This window comes from Oryzias latipes, chromosome 2 (genome assembly GCF_053564925.1).
Source record: "Oryzias latipes strain Hd-rR chromosome 2, Olatipes_Hd-rR_3.1".
NCBI lineage: Eukaryota > Metazoa > Chordata > Actinopteri > Beloniformes > Adrianichthyidae > Oryzias > Oryzias latipes.
The window spans coordinates 45,839,032-45,857,118 of record NC_136238.1 but is presented as its reverse complement, the minus strand read 5'-3'; the positions used below and the strand labels follow the sequence as shown (position 1 = coordinate 45,857,118).

At 38.8% G+C, this 18,087-nt stretch overlaps 1 protein-coding gene and 1 long non-coding RNA gene across 3 annotated transcripts in view; one reads left to right on the top strand and one right to left on the bottom strand.

Annotated features, from left to right (window-relative positions):
- Positions 1 to 18,087, top strand: part of LOC144989467 (uncharacterized) — a 188,950-nt gene that overhangs the window by 66,520 nt on the left and 104,343 nt on the right. The window lies entirely within an intron of this gene.
- LOC144989088 (uncharacterized) overlaps positions 12,010 to 18,087 on the bottom strand; it is a 74,538-nt gene continuing 68,460 nt past the window's right edge. For both annotated transcript variants that reach the window (XM_078941018.1, XM_078941023.1), the window contains exon 3: positions 12,010 to 15,083. In XM_078941018.1, coding sequence (XP_078797144.1) covers positions 13,501 to 15,083 — 1,583 coding nt within the window. In that variant the 3' untranslated portion in view covers positions 12,010 to 13,500. The remainder of the gene's footprint in view (positions 15,084 to 18,087) is intronic.

Genomic DNA, 18,087 nt, shown 5'->3' with positions numbered 1-18,087 from the left:
TCCTCTAAAATCGAGCGGGTTCTCATGAGCTGACGTGAAGAACACATTGAGACCGGTCGCGTTCATGAGAGTCTGCGCTGCCGGCCCCGCCCACAGACACACACCCACTTTCTCAGCAGAGCAAGAATGTTTGTCAAAAGCGCTTTATTTTCATATTCACAATATGCACATCCATCTTTGCAGAAGTTTGAATGTGTTTTTGTTTTCCTGGGAGAAACGCAGACACGCTGCTGAGGCCGGCTCCATCTGCCGAGATTGACGTCACACACAGAGCGAAAGCCGGTGACTCAGAGGATGAGTCCTGTTATTTCCAGTTTGGAAAGAAACTCAGGATAATAACCGATATTTGATTAAAAAAATCCTTTTGTGTGTGTGCGAAAGGTAATATTATCATATGGATGTTGCTTACTATTAAGGGCTTAAAAATAACAGGGTATAGGCCCCTTTATTGAGTTTCTGGAAGTATTTAATAGTTTTAATTATGCTTTATATATATATATATATATATATATATATATTTATTTATTTTTTTAGATTAAACGTCATTTTAATTATCATCCTAGAGTTACTTGAACACTTGCTTCAGGGAATGGTTATTTCAGAGTTTAGTTATTTTGTCCCTTGTGTTGGTCAGGTCACCTGCAGCTTCACTCAAGTTGTCGTGACAGACTCGCCGATGTAGATTTCATGTCAGCAGTTGTAAGTTTATTCTTAAAGTAACATTTTATTATTTATATATGTAATTAAGCTGTTAACGTTTAACTACATCTTTCTATCTTGTGATATTTTCTCTATTTAAAAAGGTTGCTGTGGTTGGAGTAATTGGGGACTCTTCTCTGGACGATGCAACCAGAAGAGTGATGGGCTTCCTCATGTCCAATGAGTTGGCTCTGCAATATAACCTGTTTGGACGTCATGGAGAGAATACGTTCTGTTAGCTGTGTCTTTTTGATGTCTTCTATGGTAATTAGATTTGAATTTATTAATCTATATTCATCACTGACAAATGATTTAGTAAATTTAATCCCAGGCTAAAATGAATACTTTGTTTTTTCTGATTTCTTTTTAGGGGCAGTGAAGAAAAAGGCCATCACCCAACCAGTCCCACTAAAGGAATTGGAGAAGGGCCTCTCCAAATGGTTTGTTGGAGCTCGTGACAGGGGAGGAAACCGAGCTATAAGGACTCAAAGAGAGCTTGAATAACAAGCCGATGGAGCTTGTTCTCAGGAACCGTCAAGGATGCCATGAGTATTTTGTTTTACTGGATTTATTTATTTTTTCGTCACATAATTGGCACACATTAAGGTTGTTGATATTGTACTGTACCAAGTGAAGTTGTTCTTTATTTTATTAAGTAATTGTAGCATGTTAGATCCTGTGTGTTATCTGTTAAACCTTTGGGTGACCTTGCCATGGTCTTGTATATCGTTTTCATAATGCAGGATCAGGATGATTTATTTTCTTTTATTAAATTGAAGCATTTTAAAAATCATTTTGTTGATGTCATTTGGAAAATTATGTTGTGAAACTGGGATTTTACAGAATCTTCTCATTTGGGTTTTAGGAAAGCTAGATGGAAAAGAAGACCCTATAATGGTTCACTGGTATATAGCACTGTAGGAAAACACAGGTGGGACCTCCATGGCAACACTGCACAAACCCACTCATGGCCCACATGGTGGCTTATTTAGTTCCCACATTAACCCAATATGCAATACTAATTGATGCATAAGTGGGGCCAAAATGGGTCATGGATGATTACCTGATTGGGGCCCATCTTTGCCCAGTTTCAGTCATACTTCCAGCCCACAGAAGAAGAACTACGAGTTATGGTTAACTATGAGTATGGTTCTAATGCTACTTACCCACTTGGGGCCTACAGGAAACCCACTCGGCACCCACTTCAAGCCCATGTGGGAAAACACAGTTGGGGCCAACACGGAAACTGCGGACAAACCCACTTATAGCCCACATTATAGCCCATTTAGGTCCCACATAAAACCCATATGCAATACTGATAGACACATTAGTGGGGCCAAAGTGGGTCTGGGGTAGTTTACCCAGTTGGGACCCACATGGGCCCTGTTTCAATCCCACTTCCAGCCCACATGGGCAAAAATATGGGCCCTACATGGGTCCTAATATTATTTACCAACCTGGGGCTTATCTGACACCCACTCAGCACCCACTTCAAGCCTATGCGGGCATACACAGTTGGGGCCACCACGGAAACTGCGGACAAAACCATTCGGGGCCCACATTTTCTGCCCATTTTTAAACCATATGGGGCCCACTTGGCTTTGCTGGCTGGGTAATACCGGTTTTCTGTCACCTTTTATTTCTTATATATTTTTGAGATGACTGGTATCTTGAAATATCCTGACTTACATCACTAGTGTTTGTTCTCCAGATATGCCTGCTGGCCATATGTTCCAAATCCTAACTTCAGATATGCCTAGTATACAGATATGACATGGCTAGAATCTGGAAATATCCTGACCTCGGATATCAATGGTGTTGGTTCTTCAGATATGCCTGATGGCCATATGTTCCAAATCCTAACTTCAGATATGACTGGTACATGGACATCAGATATCAACAGATTTGACATTGATAGAATATGGAAATATCCTGACCTTGGATATCGCTAGTGACGCATCTCATATCTGGAGAGAATCTCATCTCCAGATTCTATCAGAAGAAAAGTGTCCCATACTCGGAGTTGATATGCTCAGGACATGAACTTAGAAACAGTCATGTCCGGAGAGTATCCACCGTAGATATCACCAGATATGGGGTATTTCTGAGGATGTCCAGATAAAATATATCCTGATTCTGGGGGCTTTTGCGCAGTGCACCTGCAGAAAGATGCTTCCTCTTCAGGCTCCGCCCCTCCACATCAAGAAAGATCAGAGTTTCTGCTGAGCTGCTATTGGAGCTTTTAGGGGCTCAGATCTTTAGGAACATTTGCTGTCAATCAAACCAGGAAGTAAAGTGTTTTGAAAGTGACCTGAAATTAAAGTAAGTCTGAGATGAGATTGAATACAGCTTTTTGTGGCGACCTTCACTCAAATAGAAGAATCCTCTTTCTAGTCTAAAGCATTTCGATCAAAACGTTTTCAGGTCCAGATTTCTCTTCCTGGAATTTCCATCCTAGAATGAAGGAAAAAGAGATTTGCTTCTAAAGTTTATCATTGTGTTTTCTCAGATTGAGGATTGCTAGAGAAACTAGACCAGCTTGTTCCTCAAGGAGGAGTTCTCCCCAAATCCATGCATGAATGGAGCTCCAGATCCCTGAGCTGATCCAGATCCCATCCAGACGTCTGTCAGTCATGTGACACACATGGAGCTGTCACCGCTCATCATGGAGGTCATGCTGCTTCATCTGATCAGATGACGTCACTTAATGTCAAAAACATTCTTCAAATACACAAGTTGGAGAATTTGTCTGAATTATTTGTCATATTTGATCAAAGAGAAAACTTCACAGTTCATATGCTTCAAGTTGGAGCAGGAGCTGAATATTGTCGCCCCCTGCTGGTAGAAACAGCTCATTACAAGCGTGGAGACGCAGAAAAGCTCTGATTGGTTTGTCTTGATCAATGATGTCAAATGTTTCATCAGACATGAAAACAACCGCTATTCCTGCTGTTTCTGACCGTTTTCATGGTCTGCAGGTCTGACAGCAACAACCTCAAATGTTGGACTGAACCATTTCATTTGAATCCTAGAGAAAAGACCACTGAACATTTCATATTTGTCTCTGATTCTTCCATCATAATTGATTAAAACTAGATCTGAAACCAGATTCAAATCTATTTAGTCTTTGAGTTTCATGGATTTCAGCTTCATCAGTTCTGGGTCCAGAATTATGACTTTTTTATCATCAGCGGAGGGAACAGATCAGAGCTGAGGCCCTCTAGTGGTGGACAGATGTTACTGTTCCAACAGGAGGTGGATGACTAGGAGGGGGCAGGACAGGCCTGGGGTCAGAGGGCGGGGCCATCCAGGAATCAGACTCCCCGGGGAAAGGCTCTACCACGTGGTTTCATTTCCTGTCATGAATAATTGCTAAAAATGGACTTTAGGACTTTGCTGAAACAGGAACGACATCAATTCAACGATTTCAGCAAATTCAGCACTTAGGCTCCGCCACTCCTCTCTGCTGTTTATGATTGTCCACCACTGGGGGGGGAGGGGGACTTGGGGGCCCCAGCACTTTGGAGGCTTCGAGCTGAATCCATAAAATAATTCTGAAATAATTAAATGACCATTTTTATTGAACTCTGGAAATAAAAATAAAATACACTAAAATTACATCATACTGTCCAGTTAAAAGGGTTTTACCCCCCCCCCCCCTCCTGCAGTAATGGACTATTCTGTCAACAGCAAGTTCAAAGCCTCATTTTAAGGTCTTTTCATTGACATTTGTGACAACTGTGGTGCAGTGAAAGATCCAAATCCAACTACAAATGGATTTCTTCCCATAATGCATCAGTATCTCTATTTCTATTGAAGTTGTAGAAAATGTATGTTTTAATATCTTATTCTTTATTATGTTACAGCTTTATCCCTAGTGTGAAGTGAACTTATTTTGAACTATCCAGATTTATGGTCGTGTGACATTCCTTTTTGCTTTATGGTTGCAGCATCCTGTGAAGAAATAGGATGTTCTTTGTGCAAAGTTAGGTGTCTTCCATAGGTGCAATAAATATGCCATGGACTATATCCGTACCATCTGGGTTGAAGATTCTTCCCCTGGGAAAGTGTGAAGATTCGTGTTCTCATGTGGAGGTTGGAGCTGACCTTTGCTCTGGATTCCGGTAAAAGGAACCTTGAGTTGTCCTGGATATCAGTAACCATTTTGTAGCAGATTTACAAATGTCATTAATGAAAGGGCTTGGGTTCTGAATATATTTCAATGAGGATGAATACAGTTTGACTTCATTCTTAAAACACAAATAATTGGCTCAGGAACAGTGGGGGGGATAATTGTCATGTGCAGCATTTGGCTATTGGATCCGCCCACTTCCTGTTGGACACTTCTGGGGGGTATTCCAGGAAGCATGTTTAAACTAGCCTGACTTTAAGCCTGAACTCTGGCTGACATTTTAATGACGGCGGATAGAAATTATAAGTTCATCAAAAAAGTAACATGGCTGAAAAATAATTTAAATAATTTAGTTAAATTTATTCAAACTCAATAATTGTTTATACAACTCAAATTTACGTATTTATCTAACTAAATGTCACATTACTCCAGTAATCTTTTTTCCATCTTAATTACTTATATTTCTTGAATTTTCATATGTCTAAGTTTGAGCAGGCAGATATGCTCATTTTTATAACAATAAAAAGAACGGAAAGAAATGCATGGAGTGGAAAAACTCAATAAATAATTTTCCATCACTGTCACAATAGATTTACATGGTGGGGGTGCTATATAAACTCATCATCCTATCCTTCACTCTCACTCATGGTGCAGAGACGTAAGCATAGTAGGACAAAAAAGCTCGGCAAAACACGGTGAAACACAGTAAAACAGCTATACAACTAAACACATTTTGTAAAAAACCCACACTTAAACCCAAATCCGTCCAGACAGGCAAAGGGAATGATATCCCAGAATCCCTTGCGGTGCCGATCTTACAGTAGCATCAAAGTTACACCTACTTAATTGAATTAATTTGAACGAAAGGAAAATAATTGTCTGAAAACTACGTGTTATTTTTAAGGTGACCTAACAAAAAAAATGATTTATCTTAACTGAAGCAAATAATGAAGTTAGATCAAACTAAAAAAGTTTATCTTTCCAACATCCATATGTGGTCTTATCAGCCTCTCACTGTGGAAAAAGTATTATCTGAGCTTCTTCATCCACTAAATCATCTTCAAATGGACACGCCATGCTGCTTCACCTCTCTGTAAACAAACTAACCTTCAACTAAACCTGCTCCAGACCAGGTTATGTTCAGAGCAAGAGTTGCTATGGTAACTTGACCTACCCTGAAACATATCTCCATTTCTGGAACCGAAAACTGAGGTTATCAACTTCCTTAGCCTCAAACTTATCGTATGAGCTAGTATAATCTGCTTTCTGGAATACCCCCCAGGTTAGCCTTACAGGTACTGTTTTTTTCTATTTTTTTATTGAACATCAAAAGATGACATACACATTCACATAACTACAACAGAAAGAAATAAAAAAGGAATAGATAAAACTAAAAAATAAATTTAGAATTGTAGTTCACAATAGTAGGGATTGTCATACAACATGTGATCTTCAATGAAAATGGACAGTTTTATTGCTGATTTAAAATATAAACTTCTTAAATGTAGTGAATAATGGTTTGGTTTTAAAAAAATCTACTCTTATGAATGAAGAATTTTCCAGAAATTAATACAGTATTAAATGCCAAATCAAATAAATTATCACCAGAAACTACTAATAATATGATGTGTTTTTGTAACTGAATAGAAATAGGAAAAGGAAACTTTGAGGAGCACCAACAAAAAAATCCTCCCAAAAACTTTTAACAAACATGAATATACATTCAAAACACAGATGATCAAGTGATTCTATATTCTATATTGCAGAAAGAACAGTTATTTTCTTGAAAATTTTTTTTTAGGAGTCTCCACCTCCTTTAGCTTTTTAGGTCTTCACCAAACTTAATCTCTATTTCTGTTTTTATGTGTGCATGTATTTTAACTGGTCTATTTTTATTTGTTTTTTAACATTTTTTAGTAATATCATAACATTGGTACCTCCGTCTTCTGCCTTTGTGTGCATCCACCAAAATGTTCCTCTGGACCACCTTTAGATAAAGGCAGTAGGGCAGTCGTCCCCAATCTTTTTAGCGCCACAGCCAAAGTTTTCACAGACCAGCCTTTTGTTTTCTTCAATAAACTTTATTGCACGACTTTCTATTAAACAAACCGGTCTTTAAGATGTTGGCGGAGGATTACTGTAGCAACGCCATGCAGAAGGAGGAACAGATATGTGACAACACAAACCCAGAGCTTTCATTTTGACACGCATGGATACAACATCGCACAGGTGTCTTCATCCTCTCCCCGACCCTCACTCAAGGTGCAAAAAAGAAGTACTGTCTATTAAATCTAGCTTTCTCTTTTTGGAAGTGGAAGGCCACTCTTCTGTGTCCTGGCTGGGCCTTTTCCCCTTGGCAAAGAATCTTTCCAAAGACGTTTGTTTTTTACTCATTTTAATAGCTCCTGGGTTTTATCTTCAGTAACCTATCATGTGACCGAGAAGAGCGCCTTGGCCTGCGTTAATGGTGACATAGACGGATGTGACAGAGAATCGGGCAATTTTTCAAAATAAAACATCTTTCGGATTCCGATATAAATAAACCAGAAGTAAAGTAAGTTATTTTTATTTCTGTGCGGCCCGGTACCAAATGACCCATGAACCAGTACCGGTCCGCAGCCCGGGGGTAGGGGATTCAGGGATTGTGGAGCGGTTGTTGTTTCCTTCTGGGTTAAAGTGCAGTTTTGTGTAACCTCCCAAAGAGGAGAAACCCAAAAAAGAAAGGAAAAGCAAAGAGACAGGTGGAAGCCATCATGAGATTCCTTTCAAACAGGAAGTTCTTTGTCATTTCATGCACTAGTTTCATTTAGCTTTAGTTGTTGAACCTTCTAGAAACTCCTAAAAACCTTTTCTGTCCACTTTGAAACCATCTGGGGCTGACTTGGCCTTGCTCGCTGGGATACGGCCAACATCCAGAAATCTACCAACAGACATTTTTAGCTCTAGTTGTTAACATTCTATGTTTGGAAGAGGCAGGCTCTTCTAAAAGAAACTAGCAGGAGCCCCAGCGCTGGTCTTTGCTTGGATTTGGTTTAGACTTGTTCAGAGTCAAATGCATGTTTTAAGGGGAGGAGGATTATTTGGTTGTTGCTGTTTTTGTTCCTATTCTTACAATCCACTATATGTCCCGTGTTGAATTCTACTATTAAAATGTGGGAAACAAATGTTTATCAAATCCAAATCAATCCAAAAGCCTGGAGACTGGATGGCCGTGGTCCTCCCTTTGACCTGGACACTGGCTGCTTTGGCGACCTGCACACTCACCAAGCTGGAACTTAGAAGAAGAAAAAGAGACCAAAATGATTGATAAAGCAGGTTTTCCAGGGAAATCCCACAAAGTGCTTTCCAAGCTAGAACTAAGAATACCCAGCATGCATTTGGAAAAACTCCTTAGCTTCTTGTGGAAAATGATGAGTCATTGGAAAAGCATTCTCTGAATGCTCAGAAAACTTCCTCTAAGGTTGTGGTTGTTTGGAGAAGTCTTCCTCTTCAAAGAAGTTCTCCTGACCATCTTCAAAGCCACTTTCTGCTTTTTCAAACGCTACTGTTCAACAAAAACTTGGTTTCTGCCACAAACCAACCTTAGACACTGAAACAGAATGAATCCAATGCAGAAATGTGTTGACACCTTTAATTCAAAGCTTCAATCAGTTTGAATCTCATGAAGAACATTTCAAAAATCCACATTTGGATCAGGCGTCTTCATCAGAGCACAACTCATGGTTCCAGGACTGTGACTCACCAATAGATCCTCATTTCCTTTACACAATAATTTCAGGATTTGTTGTCATAAAGTTGTGAGAAACTGTCTTGTAAAGTGTGTGGTGACGGTCCACTGTGGAAAATGACTGTTTGTGGAACATTGAGATGTGCTCAGTGATTTTGCTTTAGGACACTTTGGTTTCATTTCAAACGTTGGTTTCTCCTAAATCTACAAACTCTCTCCACAAACTGTCTCCTAACTCTCAGGGATTCCTGCTGCTGGCAAAACTCACGGCTCAAGGAACCACTTCATGAATCAGTCACGCTTTGGAATGAACTTTATTGAACAACATGTCATGGTCTGGAAGAAGCCCCAGTTCCAGCTGACACAAGTCTGCTTCTGATCCATCAGATCTACCTAGCAACAGGAGCAAAGCTTCACGTGTTGCAGCAACAGTTTCCATGTTTGGGAGGATCTTCTGAAGAACAGCTCAGTTCCAGATCACATCATGATGTTTGATGTTTTCTTCATTCCAGGAAATCATCTGTGTCTCCTTTGATCTGTGCTGAGTCAGCACTTTGACTTCTTTTCAACTTTAGATCCATCATTTACAATCAAGGATTTATTGATAAATGTTATTTATTGACAGAAAATAAAGAGTAAATGTATTTCTCATCCAGCAGTGATTGTAAGTCTTTTATTTTGAAATTCCTCAAGGATGATCATCATGGTGGGATTTCTAGATCTGCATGAACTCATCCTGAATCCAAAAGACACTGGAGCATCAAAGAATCCAACCCATCTCTGCCAACATGAGGCTCTTACTTTGAAAAGTCTCAGACTTCCTGCAGGGAAACAGGCTTTCTGCTGCTGCACTGACAGATGTGCACGAGCTTGAAAGAGCTTCCTGACTGAGGAGCTGCAGACTTTCTCCTGCAGAGCAACAGCTGACTTCAGCGTCGTCATGGGAACACAGTCTGCTGCTGCTTCTGGAAACGTCTTCAAGGCTGTGGTGGGACTTGTTGGTCTGGAGGACAGATTCTGGGAGCAAATGCTGCTTCAGCTTCAAGCTTCAGCTCTTTTCTTCTGGCAGAGCTTAGAAGAAATGGAAACCTCCTTTGTTCTGACTGTTTGCTCCAAATCCCAGATTCAGGAATTCCTCCAAGAAGTTCAGCTCAGAGATCATCAGCAGAGAAAAGCCTGAAGTTCTGATGACAACAGAACATGATCAATATTATTGATCCACATGGAATCCAGAAGAAACTCTGAGGTGAAGACATGAAGACACAAGCTTCAGAGACATGAGGACAAGTCAGAGTGGATTCATTCTGGACTTTCTTCTCACATCTTCTCTTCACAACATCTTTGTCTTTGATCCTTCAAATCTTCTGAAATCTGATCATCCATGGATTGTTTTTGTGGATCAGATCCAGAGTTGCTGAAAGTTCTGCTGCCCTCTGCTGGTCAAAGTCTCCAAACATTCTCTGGGATTCCTTGGAGTCCAGATTCTCCTGGATGTGAACAGTCTCTGCTTCTGGAACAGAAGAGTCTTTCTCAGAGCACCATTGAGGATCTGTTCTGTCCGGCTGAGAGCGCTCCCTGCTGGTAGGAGACAGAAGCACATCAGCTGCTTTTCTTTGGCCGTTCAGAAACAGTCTGGAGACTCTAAAAAACCTCCACTTCCTGCAGAGCATCATGTTTGATCCTCTTCCTTCAGAAAGGGCTCCATTGTTCCATGGCTCAGCAGTTTGACTAAAGCAGCTGAGAGTCTGGATGCAAACAGACCTCAGCAGCTCATCCAGAACGCCATGACAGAAGCACATGCAGCAGCACGTGCACGCTCCCAGAGAGCAGCAGCTGATCCAAGTCCTGAGACCTTTCTGTTCTGCTTGGAGCACACTTCAACATGAACTTCATTTCCCATCATTCCATCTGTCAGGAGAGAACAGCTGCAATCAGCTTCCTTCAGGAATGACTGCAGGTAGAAGGATCTTTCATTCTTCAGCACCACCAGGACCCACATCCAGCCCATCAACAGCCAGAACATCAGTGACATCAGCGTCTGATCTTCATCACATCATCATCATCACCTCTACCTTTTTACAATCTGATGGATTTCAGTCTTTCTGCAGCTTCTCATCAACTGGATTGTCAAATATTTTCATTTCCTGTTTTATGTTTTAAACGTTGAAGAAAAATCTTTCCAGTTTCAACAAGATGAGACTAATAAAGTTATTGGAAAGACCCTGTCTGCTGCAGGACCTGTGCAGGTGCATTGTGGGTAATAATGTTCTGTTTGGGATATTTGCTGGATTCTGGATGTTGACAGTTGTGTTGGTCTTGATTGTTTAGCGTTGTGGTTTGGATGTTTGTTGTTATTTGTAGCACAGATGAGTAGGTTCTTCATAGACAACATGTTGCTCTGCCAATGTGCCTTTGGGCCAACTTGATTGGGCTGTTTGGAAGAATAATGAGGAGAAATGAGAGCCTCCATCAGATCATGTTTCTGCTGTTTTTCAGAATCTGAACCTGAAAGCTGTCTGTCATATTTATGCAGCCTTTTTCAATAGAAACTGATCAAAACTGCAGATTCTATTGCTTTCTCCATCAGATTTATGTTTACTTCATTCTGTCTTTCAGTCACAAACACACTGGTTATATTTTAATTTATCTACTGATACTATTCAGCCTGACAAAACATGTATGGGGCTGTTTTCACTGTGTGTGTGTGTGTGTGTGTGTGTGTGTGTGTGTGTATGTGTGTGTGTGTGTGTGTGTGTGTACACACAAGTGAAGAAAACAAAGCAACATTTCAGTTCAACATTATATTTCTGCTCAGCAGACATGCAGACAGTGGAAAATAGTCAAATAAAAACAGGAATAACAGTTCTTCTAATGTGTGATTTTTTCCTTGATATTAAAACAGGGAATAAATATTAGTAGGCTGAAAGATCATATTGTGCCTCAATAATAAATTAGCCAACACACAATGTAAAGATAATTAAAATACAACATTGTTATATTTCTCAGCATTGATTAGTCATTTGATATACTCTGCATTTTGGATCTTAACTGCACTGTTTATCTGAGTTGTTACCTACAAATACACATTGGTATTTATTGATCATTTTATTTTAGGGTAAACGTACACTACAAAATATCCATGAGAATACTAATAAGGTACCAGAGTGAAAAGCAGCAGATTGAGAAGAGTTAATAGATAAAATCTTAACGATGCATATCTCTACTAAATGTTAACTTTACTAGATGTTAACTCTACTTGATGTTAGCTCTAATAATTCAAAACAACTCATTTCTATTAACAGGTACATCCAAAATAATTCATTTTGTGAATATTTTTCCTTTATGTAGTTTCATTACACATAGATTGAAATGTATTGATCCTTTACTTTTTTACTTTTGATCATTGTGGCTTAGAGAAGATGAAAACCTAAAAAAGCTGTCCAAGAAAGTCAGGATAAGACAAGACAAGACTTTATTGATCCCTGGAGGGAAATTCAGTTGTTACAGCAGACAAACAAGAAATATAGCAGTTAAAAAAACAAAAAGTCAGTAAAAATTAAATTAGTAATAAAAAGTAGAAGTAAAAGTACAAGTCATGAATAAATAAGCAAACACAGCAGCAGTTTCAACAGTCCTAAACGGTGTCATTCTATAGCCTAACTGCTGCTGGGAAGCGAATCATATATCAAAACAACCAAAGTATTTTATTTTATTTGTGTTTTATTTTATTTTTTATTTTAGAAAAATTCATTTCTACGCTCACTTGTGCCTCCCTCTAATGAAGTTACTGCATCAATATGGCATGGAGGCCATCAGCCTGTGGCTCTGTGTACATGAAATGAAAGCTCAGGTTGCTATGGAGTTCATTAGAACAGCGTTTTTCAACCAGTGTGCCGTGGGAGAAGTTCAAGTGTGCCGTGGGAAATTGCCCTCATTAACTGATCTAAAAACATTTTCCATCTCCAGGATTTCAGCTCTTTGTTCATCCAAACAGGCCCTAATAAAACACTGAGTAGTTAGGAATATGAAAGATCATAAAATACTTTTTTCTTTGTGTTTATTTGATTCTATTAAAGTCATTTTGATAAGAATGACGGAACCGCGATTAAGCTGCAGCTAAAGCTGTTTCGGAAAAGTCCCGCCCCTTTAACTGTCTCCGCCAATCATTTTTGAAGGCTCAATCACATGTCATCAGTCTGACCAATCAGAAGTGGTTAAAGTCTCAAATTCCTTGTTCCAATTTAGCTCATAAAGTCGCTCAGTTCTATCAATAATACCAGCTAAAGCTCGTCTTTAGCGGTGTAGCTTTCCCTAGAATCCGGTGTCAGACCGTGGAACAAGAGAACAAAACAATGAAGTTCAGATACGTTAGTCTTTCTGCATTCGGCGGATTCTTTCACTACATCTCCCATGATGCATTGGGTTAAAGTAAAAGTTTCGGTGCACAATGAGCCTCTCCTCTTAACGTCTTGAAACAACGAACTCACGTCAAACAGTGTTTAAATCTTCTAACTTACCTTCTATTACACGTTTTATTAAAAAAAAAAAAAAAACAGCTGCAGCTTCCAGCTTTTTCTGCCACAATTATCACAAAGATGCATGTGAGATTGCAGAGGGCTTTAGATGAATACAGACGATGAGTTTCTCCTTTTTTTTTTTTTTTTGGATGCTGGTGTGCCGCGGGATTTTTGTCAAGGTTAAAGTGTGCCGTGGCCCAAAAAAGGTTGAAAAACACTGCATTAGAACATTGAGGTTTCACCCCAGAAGTTTTAAGCATTAAATACGTATTTTAAAATATTTGATTTTTCTGAAAAACAGAACTTTTCCCCTGTAGAATCAAGTCTTCTGCTGTGGTACAGAGGTTGAGAGGTCAACCTCTTATCAGAAAAAGTTTAGAATTTAGAGCTTACACTAAATCCTTAAATTGTCAAGAAAAAGTCTTTCAAATTCTCATGTGTCTTTTGAGATTAGATACACGACTAAAACTTTTTTTACATTCTTTACAAGAAAAAGGCTTTTCTCCTGTGTGAGTTCTCATGTGTCTTTTGAGATTAGATACACGACTAAAACTTTTTTTACATTCTTTACAAGAAAAAGGCTTTTCTCCTGTGTGAGTTCTCATGTGTCTTTTGAGATGAGATATTTGACTAAAACATTTTTTACATTCTTCACAAGAGAAAGGCTTTTCTCCTGTATGAGTTCTCATGTGTTTTCTGAGAGTAGATACATCACAAAAACTTTTTTTACATTCTTTACAAGAAAACGGCTTTTCTCCTGTGTGAGTTCTCACGTGTGATTTCAGTTGAAATATACAACCAAATTTTTTTTTACATTCTTTACAAGAAAAAGGCATTTCTCCTGTATGGGTTCTCATGTGTTGTTTGAGATTAGATACATGACTAAAACTTTTTTTACATTCTTTACAAGAAAAAGGCTTTTCTCCTGTGTGAGTTCTCATGTGTGTTTTGAGATGAGATGCACAACTAAAACTTTTTTTACATTCTTTACAAGAAAAAGGCTTTTCTCCTGTGTGAGTTCTCATGTGTTGTTTGAGAGTAGATACATGACTAAAACTTTTTTTACATTCTTTACAAGAAAAAGGCTTTTCTCCTGTGTGAGTTCTCATGTGTGCTTTGAGATGAGATATGTAATTAAAACTTTTGTCACATTCTTTACAAGAAAATCTCTTATCTTCTGCATGGATTCTTGCATGAATTCTGAACAGAGATATGTCACAAAAGCTTTTGCCACATTCTTTACAGATATAACATCTTTCATCAGACCCAGTTTCCATATAGTCAGACAGGTTAGTAATTATTATTACGTTTTTACCAGACTTGATAGAGGAAAGCTTCTCTTCATTTGGAGATTGTTTACATTTCTTACCAAGATTTGTCTTCTTGGGATTTTTTCTAACATCAGAGTCACACTGACCTGCTGACATGTGAGAGCTGTCCACACTTTGGACATGACTACTGTCCCTCCTCTTCCTCTGATCTCTGTTCTGTGGATCTGTCTCTTCATCAGTAGTTGATGTTGATTTTGTCTCTTCATCTGTAGTTGATGTTGATTTTGTCTCTTCATCTGTAGTTGATGTTGATTCTTCATGTTGGTTTCCTTCTTCATCCTGACTATCAGTTACATTAAAGCTCTGCTGATTGTTTGGATCTGCTTCACTGTTCTCATCTTCCTCATAAGTAGGAATCTCCATCAAGGTATCAGTCTCCTGCTTCAGATCAAGCTGATCTTCATTCTGACTGATGCAGAGTTCCCCTGGTTCCTCTTTAATCTGTGGAGGTTCTGGTTCTTCCTGTTCCTCTTTAATCTGTGGAGGTTCTGGTTCTTCCTGTTCCTCTTTAATCTGTGGAGGTTCTGGTTCCTCATGTTCCTCTTTAACCTGTGGAGGTTCTGGTTTCTCCTGCTCCTCTTTGGTCTGTGGACGTTCTGCTTCTTCATGTTCCACTCTGAAGTTCCTCTGCTGGATGCAGAGATCTTCCTCTTCAGTCATCCAACACTGGGGGAGAGCTGCAGAAACACAAGTAGAGGCCCTTTTATATGTTGTGGTGACTTTGTTTATTGTTAAGCACCAATAAGAAATATTGTAGTATCATTCAGAATATGCACAATAAAAAAACGATAAATTTTTTAAAATAATTTTTTTTGTTTTCTTTAGCACAACGATATAAAACTGTGCTGAAAAAGGCCCCCAACACCCCCCCCCCCCCCCCCCCCATGAGGAGAGCTGTTTCAGTCAATAAATAGTCTGAACCAGTTAAAGATAGAAAATAATATTTTCTTGTTTTTTTTTAAGGAAATGAAAATGCAGATAAGTACTTCATAAATGGTACGAACAGGTCTTTAATGTTATATAACTGTATACTCAAATTAAATCATGCTGAAATAAATAGGACAGATGGACTAGAAAGGGGACAGAGGGACTGACAGAAAATGTTCTTTTAACCTGATTCTGTCTCTAATTATTTTCATATGAAATTATAAACAGGAAAAAAGTCTGAAAAAAAATAAAATGTTTTGGATTCTTGCCATTTTTGACAGTATAGATCCAGGACTCTATAGGAAATGTTTGACACAGTCTCTGAGGCTTTTTTCAGCACAACACCAGCTGTGTTATATTAGGAATATGCTGCTAATAAAGTTACATTCACATGTCTATTATTGTATTTATTTTATTTAGAAATCATCTCCAGGACTGAGGTCTGGGGCCCCATCAATCGGGGTCAGAAACTTGCCTGTGGTGGTGTTGGTGGGTGTGTTTATGTGTGCGTGTTAGCCTGGAGGTGCTGCTGGCAGCTCATATGGTAAAAATGTGTCAACATGGACAAAAACAATGGCTAAATTTAAATTAGCCATTTTATAACATATTTCATTTTACTTTAAAAATCAGTTCATTATTTTAAAACAGAATTTTAAAATATTCATTTTAATCATGTTGAATGTTATTATAATTGTATGTCTTTTTTTCAGAAACTCTGATTTCTAAATCAATATTTTCCAAAGTAGCTTTGTTTTTATTTCACTTTGCTGTTTTTCACAATGACTTATTCATGTCATGAAGAGTTTTTCCAGCAGAATGAGTGTCTGTCAATCAGTGAAAGTGGGTGGGATCTAAACATTGGCTGAGCCCTGGTAATCGACTCGTGTTTCTAGATACCTGTTCTGTGGTGTTCCAGTCAGAGAGATGACATATTTCAGCGATATCTGCACAGCTTTGCTGACATTAGAGTATCACATAGAGACAAACAATCTGTCTGCTGCAGAAGATTCAAACATGGACCACTCTGTTTTTTTAATTTGAGGGTTCATGTGTCAAATTAACACAGAACTGACCCTAAAACCACCCAAAGCCATTTTTACCTGCAACACCACCACTTCTGGTAACACTGTCGATGTGCTGGGGTGCATACTCCCCCTAGTGTTGAGGGGTGTGCATTGCAGCGTCACGTTTGCTGAAGTGACTTCGATCGATGTAGTTAGGGTGCTGCTGCTTATGTCTGAGTAAAGGAGTAGCCAATCACAAAAATGTCTCTGCCTTGTCTGGTTTGCAATCATTGGTCTTGTTGTTACACTTCAGTTACAGGGAGACCGTGATTGTTCGAAATTCATCTTGGGTATGCGTGATGCATGACGGGATATTGTTCACAGCCAGTCCAGTAGGTGAAGCAGCCGGCCTAATCTTATGATATTTTTTCTGATTTTCATCGAGACAATAATAGATTGATCCTTCTTGCTTTTATTTTTACCCCTATTAAATGCTCACAGAGACACGGAAGTAGCGGCAGAAAGCGGCTTTTGCAGCAAGATGGTCGGAGAGAGTACCAGGATGTGAATGAACGTGATTACCGATTCTTTTGTGCTTTTTAAAATAAGTAAATCTGATCTCTAAACATCCTCCGTATCTTGAATGCAATGTAATGAGACACACACAGACAGAAATGTGAAGATATCTGCTGTAAATCCAACTATTACTCACATCTGTGTCTATGAATAACAGGAAAAATGATCCGCTAGGAGGTAGCATGTAGCCCAATAGCTCTCGAATGTAAAGCGACTGCTAAAGAGTATGTTAATAAAAGATAAGTCCAGGGTATTATTATTCCTATTCGACCCTCAACTACAATATCAGCTGGCTGTCTGTCTACTGGCCAGCCAGCAGCCCGAATGCCGGCATGACAAGCAAAAGAGCTCCGCGGTGGAGCTAGGTCTGGTGAGTCATATGGCAAAGCAGCAAGCCGAGGTATCAGAAATCTTATGATATTTTTTCTTATATTCAATAATAAATTGATCATTCTTGTTTTTCTTTTTCCTTTCTTGAATGAATGTGGGTCACAGAGACATGGAAGTTACAGCTGAAAGTGTCTTTTGCGGTCGGACGGAGAGCATATTTATGTTTATGAATGACTTATGACGTGAATAAATATTCCGTTCACACAACTTAATTATTTCGTTCGCACAAATGAATCATTTCGAGGGAACAGAATATTATCTTGTGGGAAAAAGATATTAATCTGTGGGAACGAGATGTATTTTAGTTTTTTAATGTCAGGACATGGGCTCCGTATATTTGAAATTTTATTTTCAAAAAGTTCTTTAGTTAATGTGTTGCAAAATTCAGTTAGAAATGTCTAATTTAAAAATTATAATGGATTAACAGAAATGCTTTTTCATTTTCACAATGTGACTGAATCAAATGACTCAAACTTAAATTGAAAGACCAATCCTTCAAAATACTTTTTCATTTTCTACTTAAACACTGCTTATTCTGTGCCATAAATAAAACCAAAAGGCAAAGAGGGGATTTATGTTTTCACATCCACCCTGCGAATAGTGTTGCAAAACTCAATTCCAGTTAGCATTTCAGGGGGGATGAGGGGGGATGATGTCAGTGTGTGTTAGTCCAACCAGCAAACGCCAAAAGTTTAGCATGATGAAATCTGTTAGCGTTGTTCATGGGGCTGTAGCTGTCCTGGAACAGCAAAATCAGCAGGAACCTGCTGGAAACGATCTTCTA